Source organism: Lepidochelys kempii, chromosome 2, assembly GCF_965140265.1.
Source record: "Lepidochelys kempii isolate rLepKem1 chromosome 2, rLepKem1.hap2, whole genome shotgun sequence".
In the NCBI taxonomy this organism is placed as follows: domain Eukaryota; kingdom Metazoa; phylum Chordata; order Testudines; family Cheloniidae; genus Lepidochelys; species Lepidochelys kempii.
Genome location: NC_133257.1, coordinates 184,193,963 through 184,210,348, shown reverse-complemented (window position 1 = coordinate 184,210,348; position 16,386 = coordinate 184,193,963). Strand labels below are relative to the sequence as shown.

The window sequence follows — 16,386 nt, the reverse complement described above, 5'->3', positions numbered from 1 at the left end:
ATGGCTGTGCATGCCCTTCCTGGGACCACTAGCTGCACAAATACTCCCCTCTCCCCCTCAAAAAAAATCATGTGAGGTTTAGCATTAATGGGTATTGCCAGTGTTTTTAATCAAGATTCGTCAGTGGCTCTGCCACTTTTTGCTTAATCCTTTTCTAAAAAGACAGTGTGCCTGTGGGGGGCAAGAATGAGAGGGAGAGGAGGTGATCACGAGAACAGCTTTTCTTCACTCCCCTGATATAGGGAAAGCTAGGGACAAAATAAACAGGTTTAAATAAGAAACGTTTTTTTGATGAGTGCAGAATACTGGAAATTAAATTAAAGCTCAACTTCTTCGGTTAAATTAAAAATGAAAGAAGAGTGTTGTCTGGAATTTTTAAGGCTATGTAAAGGGTGCATATGATCTAGAAGACCGGAGCATAGTGGGGAAGCTGTGAAAGTCTGGCAGCTCTGAATTGGAGAGAAGCTCTTTTATTCCTTGTGTTAGTTGATTCTGAGAAGGCTGTTCAAGGTGAAATGTTATTCTCAGGTGGAATTCTTGTGTGTATAAGAAGTCAGATTGTGTGTGCGGGGGAGGGGGGAATGTACGCTAAGTGCTTCCTATCCTATTCCCTCAAATTCAAAATTTACACACAATCCCAAAATAGCTAGATTTTTCTGAAAAATGATTGGTAATAAAATAGTTAACAATTTAGACACTTAAACTACTGAAACTTTCAGATTTACCACGCTACTGAGGTATATGGATCAGTTCACACCTCTCAGTCTACAGACAGCCTGAAAATATAGCTCTCAGGCAGGCTGCGGTGCATCAGTTCATGCTCAGGACATTATCTTTGTAAACATAAAGGATAGAAACTTAGAGAGAAACAGCAAATTTATTTTGGGGGGGGAGGGGAAGCCTGATTGGGTTGGGGGCACCAGAGAAGGATATATCCAATCAGTCTGACCCCTCATTTATATACAGTGGAACCTGATTAATCTGCACTAATAAAGATGACCTCATTTGTGGGTTAATGAGGTTTCCACACAGAGCTGCGTTTGGTGATGTCATGCTTGCTATGGATCAGTGGGAGAGAGCCTTGGCATATTAAGTGCTGAGATGGGCTACTTGCATTATTACTGCTGCTTATAGGCTCCTTGTATTCTCTTCTGCTGGTGTTGCTTGGACTGAAGATTCATGGGCCAGGGTTTCTTTGCTCCTGACTGATTGTGTTTGAGTCCCCATAGGAGTGAAGATCAAAATGTGAGGGGAGCTGGGGTTATTTGTTATCAAAGGCTGAAGCAGCAGGAGCAGTAATCAAAGTAATCTTGATTCAGAACTTCAGTCAGTGCTAGAAGTCCAGGGAGTGGTGTGGTGCTTCTCCAGTGGCCTGCAGAAAGCCTGACCTCACCTGCACTAAGTTCAAGCCTATAGAAATGTCAGCAGAGCCTCCTTGATTCTAGTTTTAATAAACATAAAGTGTTGAAATCCACTAACATTAAAGAATTTTAAGCTTGTGACTTACCAAAGAGTGAAGTTTTGACATAGCGCCTTCCTTCCAAGGATCGCAATGCACTTTACAGATATTAAGATATGACCCTCAGAACATACATTATGTTCTGAGGTACATACATTATTTAAATTACTGTAACATGGCACTGTGTGTAGTGGTCCTTTTTTAGTCCTTAGGTGGTACATAAAATTAAACAGTGTTATTTCCATTCACTACTACAAAATAATAATTTAGTGTATATTCTTTGAGGGGTGTATGTGTACATTAGGACAACCTACAAAAAGAGTAACATAATTAAGATTAAATTGTTAATTATATACTGTGATGGGGGATAGCCGGTTGTGACGCTTCCGGGGTTCACCTAACTGCTTCCTACCGGGGATGTTTCTGTGCTCGACAGCTTTGGCTCAGCCCTGGCACCAGCAGCCTGCTTACAGCACAGTAACCTCATCCTGGCTTCTTCTTGCAGGGTGACACCAACAGCCCTTGCAGTCCCGTATCTTCCCAAAACCATATCCTATGCAATGCTCCACCCCTCTCACTGTAGCAATCACAAAACCTTATCAAGTTCACTACTTCTTTAAAAAGACAGTACACAGCCCCAGCCTGTTGGTTTGGCTGAGGATTTTATACTTCAGTTTGAAACACTGCACTGAGATGGTTTTGTAATAAAACAAGATTAAGTTTATTAACAAAGAACAGATAATTAAGTGATACCAAATAGAAGAAATTGGGATAGAAATGGTTACAAATAAAAATATGCATCAAAGACTAAAAACAGTCATTCTTCCAGCATGGCTGGCCAGTCCTTAGCAAGGCTCCACCACAGAGCCCAAAGCACATGGTTTCTTTGTCTCCTCAGGTGAAGGACGCCAGAATGGATTTCTCTGTTTATATTTTAAAAATTTCTTTGGTTTCAAAGTCAGAAAGACCTCCTGAGGACTCAGCTTGCTGCCCACCAGAGAGCTGATGCCATGTTACATTTTGTAGTCTACCTGTTGTGATAATTAAGTGACTATCTCCCCCACTTGCTAGTTTGATGGCTTTGTTTACCTATTAAGTACTTTTATTGTCTCTCCTTGCCCAATTTACATTGGAGACACATTCAAGTGGGTAGAACCACATTCCTTTGTTTAGGGAGAAGTGACTTAAGCGCCACCTGCCAAGCACACTTTAAGAATGTATTTCCAGTATATAGTTATCTTTCATATCACGTGTATATACACCACTCAATAATATTAACGACTAGTGTGTTACAAGTTTGCATGTGATCCCTTACCTTTTAGATACAGATTATGACAGCCGTGAGTTGGGGTATGCTGAACTAGTCAGGCCAGCTGAGCCTTTGCTAGATCGCAATGAGCCCTTTCCCCTCTGGCATTGGGGTGCTCCTAGGGTCACAGTGGTGGTGTATTTCGGTTTCAACTTTGAAACTACATTTCACAATAATCTTTATAGATGCTGTTCTCGTGTCAGTTCATATTTTTTTTATAAATATAAATACCTGATTGGAACTAGTAAATACTGTTGCTTCAGTCTTTCAGTCTAAAATATGTTAACATATTTGTTTACGAAACAGACATATAAAACCTCCACAGCTCTGTGCTAAATCCATGATATGACCACCAGGTGCATTTTGTAGCTGATGTGTGTTGTTTACTTGGGCCACGTCTACACTTGGAACTTAACCTAGCTATGTTGATCATGGGAAAATTCTTCCGTCAACCTAGCTACTGCCTGTTGGGGAGATGGTTTAACTATGTCAACAGGAGAACCCCTCCCATCTCTGTAGTGTCTACACTGAAGCAATACAGCACCATGGCTGCAGCTGTGCCATTTTAATGTGTCAAATGCAGACAAGCCCGAAGCCTGTAAACTCATTGCAGCGGGGAACGTCTTCCCTTTATGTGCAGTACAGAACTGAGCATAGTATTGGTACTGCACAAATGATGAATCAGAAGTTTATATTTTTATTTAGGTCTCCCTAATTACTAGCTTTCTAAGATAGAAAGTGAAAATTGAGAGCCAGGGTAGTTGTGAGTAAAACCTATTGAAAGCTATGACAGCCCCATAAGTAGAATACACAGGGATTGTAGGAAGCAATAGTTGTCCCAAGAAACTTAGTATTTCCTTTAGCGGTGCAGTCCTCTTAAGGAGTACACAGATTTTGTGCTCAGTGTAGACAGAATAATACAACTTCCAAAACTAAACAGACTTTTTATATGGTTTATGTTATTGCTCATTTCACTTAGTGTCAGTTTGGATGTACAATGTGTGTCCCTCTCAGGCTTCCTTGTCTGTTCTAGACTTTGTCCTTGGCACCCTGAGTCCATCCATCCCTTATGAATCCATTGGAAGTCCTTTTTATCTTATAGGAGTACTCGTCCTCTTTCCCGTTTTTACAGTAAATATATGCAATGTAATTTCATTGTAGACATACTGTGTTTAAACCTGACATTTGCAATTGTAGTAATAACTGAATACTTTAACTGCACTTCTATTGCATGTGATGGCTTACGTACAAATGCTTGTGTTAAATTCATTTGACGTACCTTGATTTAAAAACCCCTTTTATACAATTTTAATGTTTCCATTATAATGTAATCCTTATTTTTTGGCTCAGTTTAGATACTTTGCAGTTCTTAGCCTGAAAGATTCTCGCTTTCAGGTTTTAGCATTTTTACCACTTCAGCCTGCATTGGTTTGAATACCAATAAAGTATTTGAATTTATGCAGGTCAAGAAGCTGCTGAACTGATGTAAACAGAGGGGGAAGAAAAGGAAATCATCTCTAAATTCTTTAATAAAAATAAAAAAAATTATTGCTTTCTGTTGACTTTTCATTTGGGAGTGGAGGAGAAATGTTTATTTTAAAAAGTTTTGCATATCATAACTTTTCTGAAAGTGTCATTTCTTTCTCTGTACTTTGTCATAAACTTCTGAGTGTACTGATATAAGGAAGGTAATATGGGTAATTGCTTACAACCCATGTGGTAGTAGTGTAATACTTGTTACCAATCAATCACACTTTTCCTGCTATCATTTCCATTTGTTTTTAGTACCTTTCTTAATGAATAAATATTTCAAATGCAAGCCCTATGAGTAATTTAAGAAGAGATGTTGACATTTGAAGTTCTCAGTGTATTAATCAATCCACACACAGCAGCTTTGTAGTTCTGTATATTACAGCAATTTGTGTTTTCAAAACTTAACATACTAGTTGCAGTTTGCATGAACGCATTTTAAAAAAGGAAAAGTACTAATTATGTTTACTAAAAACATTTACAAAGCCACAGAACTGGGATGCTGTTTGTAACAAGTGGGTTTCTTTGTGCTTTATATTGTGTTCCTTTTCTTGTAATATTTTTATTTTCTTGCATCACAGAATGTATCTAAACAGACAGCCCCCAAATCCACAGACAGCAATGGAAGTGAACCACCTTCTCCTCAGGTACTTTTTTCTGTAGCATTTTCATTTCATTAAAAATGCTGTTGACTGCTTTAGCCTGTATTGATACGTTCGTGTGACTCAGTATTAGAGTAGTGGTGGCCAAATACTTTGATATATAAGTTGCACAGCTCAGTGATTGCCCGTTAAGACTGGGCAGCTTAATCTGTTGGATTGCTATTAATAAATGGTAGTTTTGTGGGAAATGAAGATTTAGATGTGAAGTTGCATAAGCCTCTCTTTCCTTTCCAGTGGGCTATTTTAACAAAATTTGGTGACATGTAGGTAGGCCCCCAGTCTTACCCCAAATAACATGGCTAATTCAGTGTGGATGGGTATTACTTTCAGGCTTTTGTCAAACAGATTGTGTTGCATGGATGCAAAGTGAGTTTCTACTGGAAAAAAATTTTTTTGGTAGGGTTAAAAAGAATTGTGGTAGAGTACTGACTAGTGTGCAGGATATCATTAGAGAACTTCATTTGTATAATTCAGTAAGAGTACTCTTTTTGCTGTGAAAAGTTCTATATTAGAACTAAGTATTTGAAGTGAGTATAAAGAAATAAGACTATCAGAGAGTAAACCCCCAGTTTGAGAAACCCTGAAGTAGACACTACGCTTTTTTACCATACAAGTACTTGTATAATAAACTTACTATGTGGGTCATAGGAAACATACTTCAATATCTTTGAGATATGTTTAATGACTTTATAAAGCTGTTGTAAAATATTGGCTTCTGTTTAACGGTATCTATTTGACTTCTTTTGTAACTTAGGAGCAAATATGATATTTATGCAACTATTAGGTTTTTGATGATCATTTAAAAACTTGTTTAAATTATTGCTAGGATGCTATTAATTTAAATTCTTTGCCATACAGTTCAGTACAAAGGCTAATTTCAAACTATGTTTCACTAGATAAGTAGTTTTGTTTCAAAGAAAAAGAAAAATCACTATGAAGATTGTATTTTAGTGTGTATATGTACCTATATTTTTAATTGATCTGATTTATTGAAGTGCCAAAGTAATCCATTTCCTATATTTTTGCAGTTAAGTGACACTCAGACTTTTGCACAGAAACTCCAACTCCGGGTTCCTTCAATGGAATCTTTGTTTCGAAGTCCAGTAAAAGAATCCCTGTTCCGCTCTTCTTCTAAAGAGTCCCTGGTACGAACTTCTTCGAGAGAGTCATTAAATCGACTGGACTTTGACACACCTGGTCCCACATTTGATCCACCATCTGATGTTGAAAGCGAGGCAGAAGAGTCACTGGGAAACATGGACAGCCTCAGCAAAGAACAGCTTTTACAACGATTGCGTAGAATGGAACGTAGTTTAGGCAACTACAGAGGAAAATATTCTGAGGTAAGAAAATGTTTATTGACTTTCCTAAATGTGGGAGGGAAGAAAAGACAGTGATGAGGAGGCAGGAGTGACGGGCTGAAAAAGTGGAAGAAATTTATCAGTTCACTAGCTGTGTATTTGTATATGTATTCAGTAGCTGTGTATTTGGGACAAGGGTATTAATTAGTGGCTAGTAACTTGAAAGTTACCGTATATACTCAATCATAAGCCGGTTCGTTTATCAGCCGATCCCCCCCAAGATGGATAAGTAAAAATGGAAAATTTTTATGACCCATTCATGAGCCGACCATATAATTCATAAGACGACCCTATAATTCCCACCTTATCTGGGGAGGGCCAGGGGAGGATGTCTCTGGCCTGGCTGGAGCTGCGCCGGCAGGCTGAGCAGTGCGGCTGCAGCCTGCTCCGGTGGGCCAGACCTGCCAGCGTGGCCGCAGCATGTTCCAGCGGGCTGGGCCGGGTAGCACGGGCGCAGCCCGCTCTGGTGGGCGGGACCAAGCAGCCACAGCCTGCTCTTGGGGGTGGGGCTGAGCGGCACGGCTGCAGCCTGCCAACCCCAGAGCTGCAGCTGCTTCAGAGACTGGGGGGAGAGCAGCGTGGCTAGAAGTGGAGAGAGTCTGGCCCTGCCTCTTCCCTTCTGGATCTGCTGGCTGTGCTGCCTCTCCTTGCTCCCTCTTTTGGGGGGCTGAATCCCACCTCTCCCTCTCTATACCTGTTCATAAGCCAACCCCCCTTCTCTGATGCCTCCCTTTTTTGCTAAAAAAATTCGGCTTATGAACGCGTATATACAGTAGATTTTTTTTTAGTTCTAGATGAATTTGTATTTCTAGATGATTTTTTTTTTTATTTTGGTAATCTGTAGAACATTGCAATATTTAACTTCTCTTGTTTATATACAAAACCATATTACCACCAACTGAGCTGGATCAGTTGGGATCTCTTGAGTTATATGGAAAATATACTTGTGAAAGGTTTCCTGAGCTAAAGATTTATTTGAATATAATTGAAATATTGGTCAGATCTTCAATTCCAGTAGTGTTTCACAGTGAGTTTAGCATGGGATACGGTTGCATGGCAGTTGATTGTATTTCTCAAGGATAGCATTCAGAGGCAAAGTACAAAAACGTATATTTACATGTTCTGATTGATGTATTCCATGTACAACATACAAATGTTTTTCCATTTTGCCTCCATTGGTCTTTCATTTTAAATCACACCCCACAGATTTCTACTTAAAAGCAAACAAAATGTTCTTTGTTTATGTTCAAGGACCATAAATTTCACAGTTTTCAATGAAAATTGATCACCTTCATTTTCTAATGTTGATCTGAAAAGCCATCCTTCTCTTCTTTAAATGCATTTGTTCATTCAGAATTGAACATTGGAAAAGTCTTTGATTCTCTGAATATACTCTGCCTGTGAATATAGAAATTCCTATGCAAATCTGGCTCCTGATGTGACAATGAAAGGAGTAAAATATGTGCATTTCTTTATTTTTATTGTTTCATGTGTGTGTGCAGGGAGACATCCTCGTCTCTCAACCTTATTGACAAAATAGATTACAATTAGAATGAACAAAACAAATCTGACAAATTCATTTTTTCTTCTTTCACTAAGAATCTGAAGGCACAGTTATATACTTTTCAGTGTTTTCTAACTGATCACTGCATTATTCACTGTTAGTACACAATAAACGAACCTTACCTGTGTAAACCCAGTGATCTTTGTATAACTCTAAAGAAAGTGTTACTAAAGAGAGAGTTTTCTTCAGTGTCCTGATTTTGAGTATGGTCTATTAATTAGTTCCTAATTTGCTCTAGAAATCTGTTCGTTTATTCTATGGAACAGATTTCCTTTTCTTCCAGAAACTGTTTTGTTGTTCAGACATGTACATTGGGATTTCCATGCACCTACAATCATTATTTTTGTGCCTCTAATAATAAATAATTTAAAAGGGAAGTTGGCTTCATGGGCTATGTATTCCCACAAAATCCTTGAATGGCTGTTGTCATAACTAAATGTGCTTTTCAAATATTATTGATTATTCTCTTCTGTCCCAAGAGTTCCCTCCCGCCCCCCCAGACAGGACTATCACTTGTGCTTAAAATTGCTAATTGCCCCACATTTTCTCCAGCATAGTATATTAGGATTTTATGTGGCATCTCAGATCTCTGGATGCACACAAAGTTTTGGCTGAACAGAGTACTGCTTAACCAGTTTCAAAAGTTTACACTCTAGCACCTGAGTGCCGTTACGATATTGTAGGCCTGCCAGCTTTGCAAATGGTAGGGGAACATCCCCAAAGTTTAATTAAACTGAGTTGCACTATTATTCATTAAGTCTTTGTCAATTTACCATGAGAAACTTGGTCAATTTACAATCTTTCTTTGTCCACCAGTTCTGCTGGGTGTATGTGAGGCGGATGGGAAAAAGTTCTGTGCTTCAGAAGCCTCTCTTTATAAGGGTTATATACATTCTGTCTTGTACATCCTCATATTATAAAATGAAGTTGAGTCTGTCTGGGATTTAGAGGAGTACATAGAAGCACAGGGTAGTTTTTCAGGTGTGTAGCTTTTCAGCCATAATCCTTATTCTCTGGACTGCCTGCATGAAACTTATTTTGTCACCTGTGCTTAAAGGCTTTTCTGCAAGGGGACAAATGGTACATGGCATGCTGAGTAACCTTCCTCTTTTGTTTTTGCCATTCAGACTTCGAAACCTAAACACATTTGGTATTGGGAAAATATTTTATTAGAAAACATTCCCCTGCTGAGCTTTGGTATGTACTACCCAAAGGAGGAATGTTCATGAAAAAGTTACCTGTAGGGCCTACCTGGTGAAATGAGGAGTTTGAAAATTTAGTTAACTTGCATAAACCATCAAGTTTTAACTTCAAATTAGATAATTCTGGATGGAGCTGGACTTAATTAACCAATATGCTTGCTTTGTATATTTTTAGCTGGTCACTGCCTATCAGACTGTCCAGAGAGAGAAGAAAAAGCTACAGGTAAGAAGAGGTACAATTTTTCCTGTTTTGTCTGAGCATATTTCTGAATTTTAAAATGTTCTTCTCTCGCATCGTAAAATATGTAAGTGATGTACTAGTAATTAAAGAAAAAGAAGCCAAGCAGATGAGTCTCTTTATTTTAAAGGTAACTTTCCTTTTTCTTTTGCCATCTTAAAAATAAGTTACACTAGCACTAAAATATTTTTTCTATTAAGGTTTCAGATTAGGGATTTTTTTGCAGTTCAGTCTTTTATTCTGTAATAGTTTGAAATGTATTCTTTTTTTAAAAAAAAAGGCAAAATATAGCTCATGCTAAATAAATTGAACAGTCTGTACAAAATTTCCTACATAAGGTGGTAGTTGTGTGTATCTTATATGCAGTATGGATTCCAGAATTACTTAATTTTGTAGTTTTCCTTTTACTATCCCATATACCACCACCACCACCTTTTCTTTAAAGTGTTGTTGGCAGAGTGCTTGTGTACTATGGGCTACATTGATCTAAAGTCTCTCATATCCCCCTGATTTCTGCAATGTCCCATTGCAAAATTTGTGCTACTGTTAATAAAATTGCAAAATGTTTCCAGAATGATTTCAATGAAATCCAAAAAATTATATCCATTTAATTACTCTAATTTAGTTTTGCCATAATTTTCTGTGTGAAGGGACACAGTAATCATTTCACACACTTATATTTGCTAAAGCAAAGGAATACCAGGTATATGAGTTCTAAAAGCCCCCTTTGTTGCTTACATATGAAGTTTCAAAAAGCTGTGAATGCTACCCGTATAGCAGGTACAAGAAAAGCAGGGGGGAAATGAAAAGCCATTGTGTTCTATAGGGAAAAATACTCTTACGAAAGTGTAGGGGGCTAAACACATGGAACAGTAATTTGAAAAACAAAAAAACCCAACTTAGACAAAAAGTAAACTTTGAATCTTTCCCCAAGAGATTTCTTTGAGGATGTAAAAAAGGGTAAGAAAAAATACAAACAGTGGAAAAATGAGAGGCCAGTGTTCCCCAGGGGAAATAAAGTAAGTGAGCATTCTGAACAGCTAGGGAATCAAATGAGAAAATTTCATAATACAAGTTTAAAATTTAAATTCAAGTAATAATAATTAAAAAATAGAAACCACAGGTTATAGGGGAATAAAAAGAGGCTGTGTATTTTCAATTGTGACTCTTCAGTTGGGGATGCTTGCTACACTTCTGTGTGATTTGTTTGTTTTTTTGTTTTTTTAGTAGCAGCAGCCAGGATCAGGACATATGGATTTTAATGCTCTGTTTTATAATTTGCAAGTAACCCCTTTTGTACTAATACTTTGACAAGGCAAGGTAATCAGGCAGCTTGATTTGGAAAAGAGATGCAGAACATAAGTCCTCTACACTAAAGTAAAGTATCTGCTTATTCTTTTTTATTAAGGGTATATTGAGCCAGAGCCAGGATAAAGCACTTCGGAGAATTGGAGAACTACGAGAGGTAACTTCAATTGATGGTTGAATATTTTTAAATTCATACAAAGTACACTTTGTAGTAGTGTTTTATCCTTTGATGTGCAGTTTTTTTAGTTTGTAGTAATTAACAAATTCTGTAATACCAGTGCCAAAAACCTGGAATTCCCTTCACCATTTCTGTCCACTTTTTTTTTTTTTTGTATTATGTTCTTTCCTATCTTGCTTATTTCCACGTCAACCACTGCTATCTTGATCTAGGATAAAGCACAGTTCCATAACATTGTGATAGAACCATGTTTGCCTGTTTACACTATTCCTCTTGTCCCCGACCCAATGGGTTATGAGTACCCCTAACTGTGACAGAGAACTGAGGCTAGCATGTGGTTTTTCTTGCAGCTTAGATGAGGCCCAACAGTGGATGAGGATATGAAATTTGTGACTGCTTCAGTGGTTGGAAATGGGGTTGCACATCATTTTAATATACATTTTCCAAAGATGATCTGCTAATAATGTCAGAGAATTTTGTGACAAGATTTGCAGACCCCTATCTGTTTTAGACTTACTGTGCTTAGGTACTACAGACATAAGCACTACAGAAATACCTGAAATCACATTTAAGTAGATGGTAGAAAAGTACTAAGTTATTGTAAAAAAAAAACTGAGTTGAATTTCATAACTTTCTCATACAGTCTTTTTCCCGCTGTGGTGATTGTTGAAAAGTCATTTACTTTAACGTGTACTCATTTATTATCCTGCCTTTGGTATTGAGCAAAACCAAACAATGTGCAGAACCCAGTTCATGAAGAGGCATTATCTTGCTTTAATTTCTACCATATATGACTCTATTATTTAAATCCATGCCAGGGTTTTGAATTATTCCTTATTTACAAAAATATTTTTATCATGTAACATACAATATAATTAAAGTCTGGATGAGTGGACATAAATATGATAAACTGATCAAATTAAAACAGTCCTGTTCATTTGAAATCATGAACCTATACTGTATGTATAAGTAGCATGTTAGGTAAATTCTTTGGCAAGTATGCTTCCTTTTAATTTAACTTACATGATATTTACAAAGTGTATAGGAATCATGTCACAAGTTTAACAAATATCTGCAACCTGTTAGAGAGAGAGAGCAAGTTATACTGACTGTTTTACAAAATCAAGTTAAAGATCCCTAATGAAATGCAATCAGAAATTGAAGCAACTTACCACACAGGTGTTGGGTACCAGAATGAGATGTCAGCTCTGCTTTCACACAGCGACATTAGTCTTCAATTCACACATGTTCCTAACTCTTTGTAACAAGCTCCCCCAGAAATCTAGCCCCCCCACTCATTCGAAACCATACACCTTCTCCTTAACTGCCACTCTGATGTAACTGGGTTCTACACACTGCCTTCATCATATTCTCGCTTGTTGCTACAGCTTTCAACACTGTTGCTAAGATCCTTGGAATGTCATTGTATCAATCATTCTGATTTAGGAGAATTTAGGTGGTTTAAATGCCTATATTTTTTGCCAAACAAATGATTTAGAAGATTATTTAATAAAGATAAAAGGAATTTCTTAGGCATAATCACACTAAAATAAAGTGGTCGTATTTCACATTTATTGGCAAGAAGGGGCTCACAGATTTCCTTGCATGCCAACTTTCTTTTAAACTATTTTTTGGTCTGTAATCACAAAGTGCTGTTCCTCATCCATGTGGGGTCTAATTCAGGTGAGCAGAGTTTGTAGAATTTTAATTGTAACTTACAGTAATTTTCACTCATGCTCACATTCTGTCTTGTATAGAAAATCTGTAATGTTTTTACAAAAGATAAAGGGAGGTGACAAATTAGCTACCCCCTTCCTTTATTAAAAATTTAAGTAAAATTTCCATGGCAGTCATCTATAACTATCTAAAATGAAACATCCTGATTTGGGCATGACCCTTTTCCCATGGAAGTAACAAAACTCCCAGTGCAATGGTTCAGGAGTTGGGTCTCTACTGAGAAATTTAGACAGATCTTTCCTTAAAAGATGCTTTGGTTCTTATTGTGCTTTTTGTAAAGATAATTTACTTTAAATCTGAGTACATCTTTACTGAAAACCATAGTCCTATGCATAACTTAAGACTGATGATAACTCTATAGAAGGGTTACTAATTATGTAAGATTGAATTTATTCAGGCTTTCCCTAATCTGCATCAAATTACATTTGCACCTCTGGAAAAGACTGTCTAAAACCAGATCTTGAAAAAGTCAAAAATGAATAGGAAGCTCTGTGTTGGTCTAAGCCAGTGATGGTCAGTTATTTTTTAGTTGAGGTCCCAATTTCTTGGTCAAGGTATAATCCAAGTCCAGACTCCAGAGATGATGATGATAATAATAAAAAAAGCAATAATGATAATGAGTAAATAAAAAGATTTTGAAGTCTGTTCAAAAACGTCTGGCGGTCTGTATTTGGCTTACAGTCTGCCTATTGATCACCCCTGCTCTGAGCCATCAACTTCTCTAGAGTTTGATTCCTAACTTTCCAAAAAATAATCAAAGGTGTTACTAGTATTCTAGAAATATTTCTTGTAAACAAAATTTGTTCTAAATAAGTGTCCTTTCTTAGAAAGAGTTGCCCCTTTTTGTGTAAAAATAGAGGTCAAATTGAGTCTCCTCTGAGGATAAATCCACAACATAACAGTGCCCTGTAAATGAACACTTCCCTGTCTGCCTTTTCTGTTCTTTACCAATAATACTTTCAGAGCTTTCTGATACAACAGAAGAACATTTTATCATCTGTAACTTGCACCTGTAGCAGTAGACTTCTTTGGCATTTGTTGTCACCCTGAGCTCTCCTGCTTTTTGTCTTTGCCAGCTTAAAGTATTGCAGGTGAGGCTCTCAAATGCAGGAAACCAGGTAATCAATAGATAGTGAGAAATGTAAAGCAAAGCAAGGCTAAAAAAGTGAACTCAGTTGAATGGGAAGAGAAAGGAGCAGTCTGTGTCTTGGAACTCTCGTCTTAAACACAGTCCTCCTGTCTCTGTATGGCTCGTATAGTAAGCTCACAAAGATGCTATTCTTTATAGGCAGTTGCTGTTCTCAAAGCTGACATCAGGGAGGGAGGGTTCAGTTATGACATCTGGAACTCATCTGTGAAGGTAAGGGGTAAGCAGTAAGACTTAGAGCATAAAAGTGAGGTTAACAGTGTCAAATGGGAATAAAGAGGAGACTGAGCAGTCAGTGACCCAGGTCTTGCCCAAGCTGTCTTGCTTTGTCTCCTTCTGTCTCTCTGCATGGCTTGCACAAACCCAGACTTACAGGTGCAGTTCTCTTAAAGGTAAATGCTTTTCTCAAAATAGGCACCTGTGAAATGGTAGTAATTAGATTTGGTTCACCAGCTCTACCGGTAAACTGACTGTGAAAATGTCTATATATCATTGGGGGCATGTTTGTTGATAAAAGTGACTTTTTAAAAACTGAAATCCTAGGAAATGATTTTCAATGGATGCATGAGTAAATGCATACATTTCTTACAGTCAACAGAAAACCTATTAGAACTGTTTAGCAATTGACCACTTAAAGAGATTTACAGATGTACCCTTTCCTGCTTAGAGCACTGTTGTACTGTACTTGCTGCTCTGTAATATAGATCTTATTGTAGCATTTAGGAACATTTACTCCTTTCAGAGGAGTAGAAAAAGAAACCAAGAGAGACATGGTGGCTCAGGGAATGGTAGTGATGTACATAACTCTTTGGTGCAAGATCACTGATTAACATTTAGTCTAGATTAGTAGTCCATTATCTAATGTCAATTCAGGGGAGTGAATAGGTAGTACCAATATATAGATTTTAGTGGCCAAATGTTGTGGACAAAGGCACTGTCATCATTAAAATTAGTTGGTATTCTGTTAGCCTTCTCATTAGGGAGTCATAGGAGTGGAGTCTGACTACTATCTGCATTAGAAGCAGTAGCTCTCCGGTCAGAGTAGAAGCAAATTGTTTGAGCAGTGAGGGAAACTTGATTTACTCTATGGATAAGTTAAGGATTTCAGTCTCACAAGGCCTAGTCTTGTGAGGGCCATGTGTTCTCAACTCCAAAGGAATTGAAAGTGTGTGGCAGCTTTCAGGAGTGGCCCTGAAGTGATCCCATCACATGCATTAACTCACTTAACTTTAAAGAGAGGGAAAAACCCTGCTCTTACATCAGATCTTCTCTCTTTTTTCCTAATTTTGAAGGGTGGTACTGTATGTGCAATCAGATGTACTGAATGTTTTACATACATGCTGTACTGTAATAACTGTGTTAACTTTGGTTCATACTCTGGACACAAACTTGCAGTCAAATTTAAATAATCAGAAACCTTAGTACATCTTTAAACATTGTTTTGAGATTATTTCGTTATAACATTTTAATTTAACTTTTGAACAAACTTTTCATTTTGCATTGAAAACTTTTCTCTGTGTTCCTTAGGAGCTCCAAATGGATCAACAAGCTAAGAAACATCTCCAGGAAGAATATGATGCATCTTTAGAAGAAAAGGATCAACTTATTAGTGTCCTGCAGACTCAGGTAACATCACTGATCTAAGAAAGAGACTCTTGAATCAGTTGAAGGAACAAAAGAGAAATGATCGCCCTTTTTCCAAATACTGTAGTATACAAGGTTTTATAAAGAAATGGCGTGGTTTCATTTCTTTAATGGTAGCGTTTAGCTCCACATGTCTGTGTCTTTTATAACAATTAATGTTTGTGGTCTGTAAAGCTTCTTGTATACATGTGGTGTTGAAGAAATAATACTTAAGGATGTATACTACAGGTGATAAAGAGCAGCTTTGCAAAATCATTCACACAAGAAATGCATTTGTTTTCTAATGGCAAGTAAAATATCAGATCCATCATTATGGGCCTGATGTGAGCAGATGTTAGGGCTGGTAAGTTTTCACAACTTATGCAAAGATGATATTGGAAAAATGTCCCATTTTGCTTCACCACCTATAAGAATGATAGTGTTTTTATGAGTGGAGAAAAAACAATGCTTATTGTGAAATCTTATCAAAGAGAATTTGCCTTTCTGTGGTACTGAGATACCAATTTGATTAAAGCTTCTTTCCATTTTGAAAGAAAAACATGTAAGAATGTACATGTATCGTAATATTGCTTCATTTTTAACAAAATGGATATTTTGTTTAGGTATCTTTGCTGAAACAGCGATTACAGAATGGCCAAATAAGCACTGAATTACCCGAAACAAATACTGAAACTGAACCACAAGTTCAAAGTCCAGCAAAAGAAATCAGTGCAGAAAATGTTTTGGAGCCAGGAGGTACTGGTAGGTGTTTTTCAGAGAAATTTTGGAGACAGTGGGGCCAAAAGGATGGCGCAATTATGACAGCGTATCAGCAGTTGCAACCTAGGCTAATGTAATAAAAATGCTTTCCAAAGGGAGACAGTCTGCCTCAAAATATGGCAGCTAAGAAGCTTGAGGGAGTACAGAGGAGTAAAGACTCAAGTTCAGACGCGTTACTTGTCAGTCATAGAAACTTTGAGAACCTGTACCACTGAAGTCATGTGTAGCCGGATTAATCCAAACTGCCTCATACCATAGTAGAAACTACCTCATACCATAGTAGTTCAT

General features: G+C 37.4%; 1 protein-coding gene across 8 annotated transcripts in view; it reads left to right on the top strand.

Moving 5' to 3' along the window:
• Window positions 1-16,386, top strand: part of GOLGA4 (golgin A4) — a 133,428-nt gene that overhangs the window by 23,752 nt on the left and 93,290 nt on the right. For 7 of the 8 annotated variants that reach the window (XR_012157450.1, XR_012157451.1, XM_073332980.1 and 4 more), the window contains 6 exons: window positions 4,880-4,945; window positions 5,989-6,303; window positions 9,263-9,310; window positions 10,734-10,790; window positions 15,223-15,321; window positions 15,942-16,080. Coding sequence is in view for 6 of the 8 variants with exons in the window: in XM_073332980.1 (XP_073189081.1) it covers window positions 4,880-4,945; window positions 5,989-6,303; window positions 9,263-9,310; window positions 10,734-10,790; window positions 15,223-15,321; window positions 15,942-16,080 (724 nt within the window). In the remaining 2 variants the exon portion in view is untranslated. Of the gene's footprint in view, window positions 1-4,879; window positions 4,946-5,988; window positions 6,304-9,262; window positions 9,311-10,733; window positions 10,791-13,574; window positions 13,909-15,222; window positions 15,322-15,941; window positions 16,081-16,386 lie in introns of those variants that run through there. The other variant, XM_073332984.1, reaches the window with a different exon arrangement.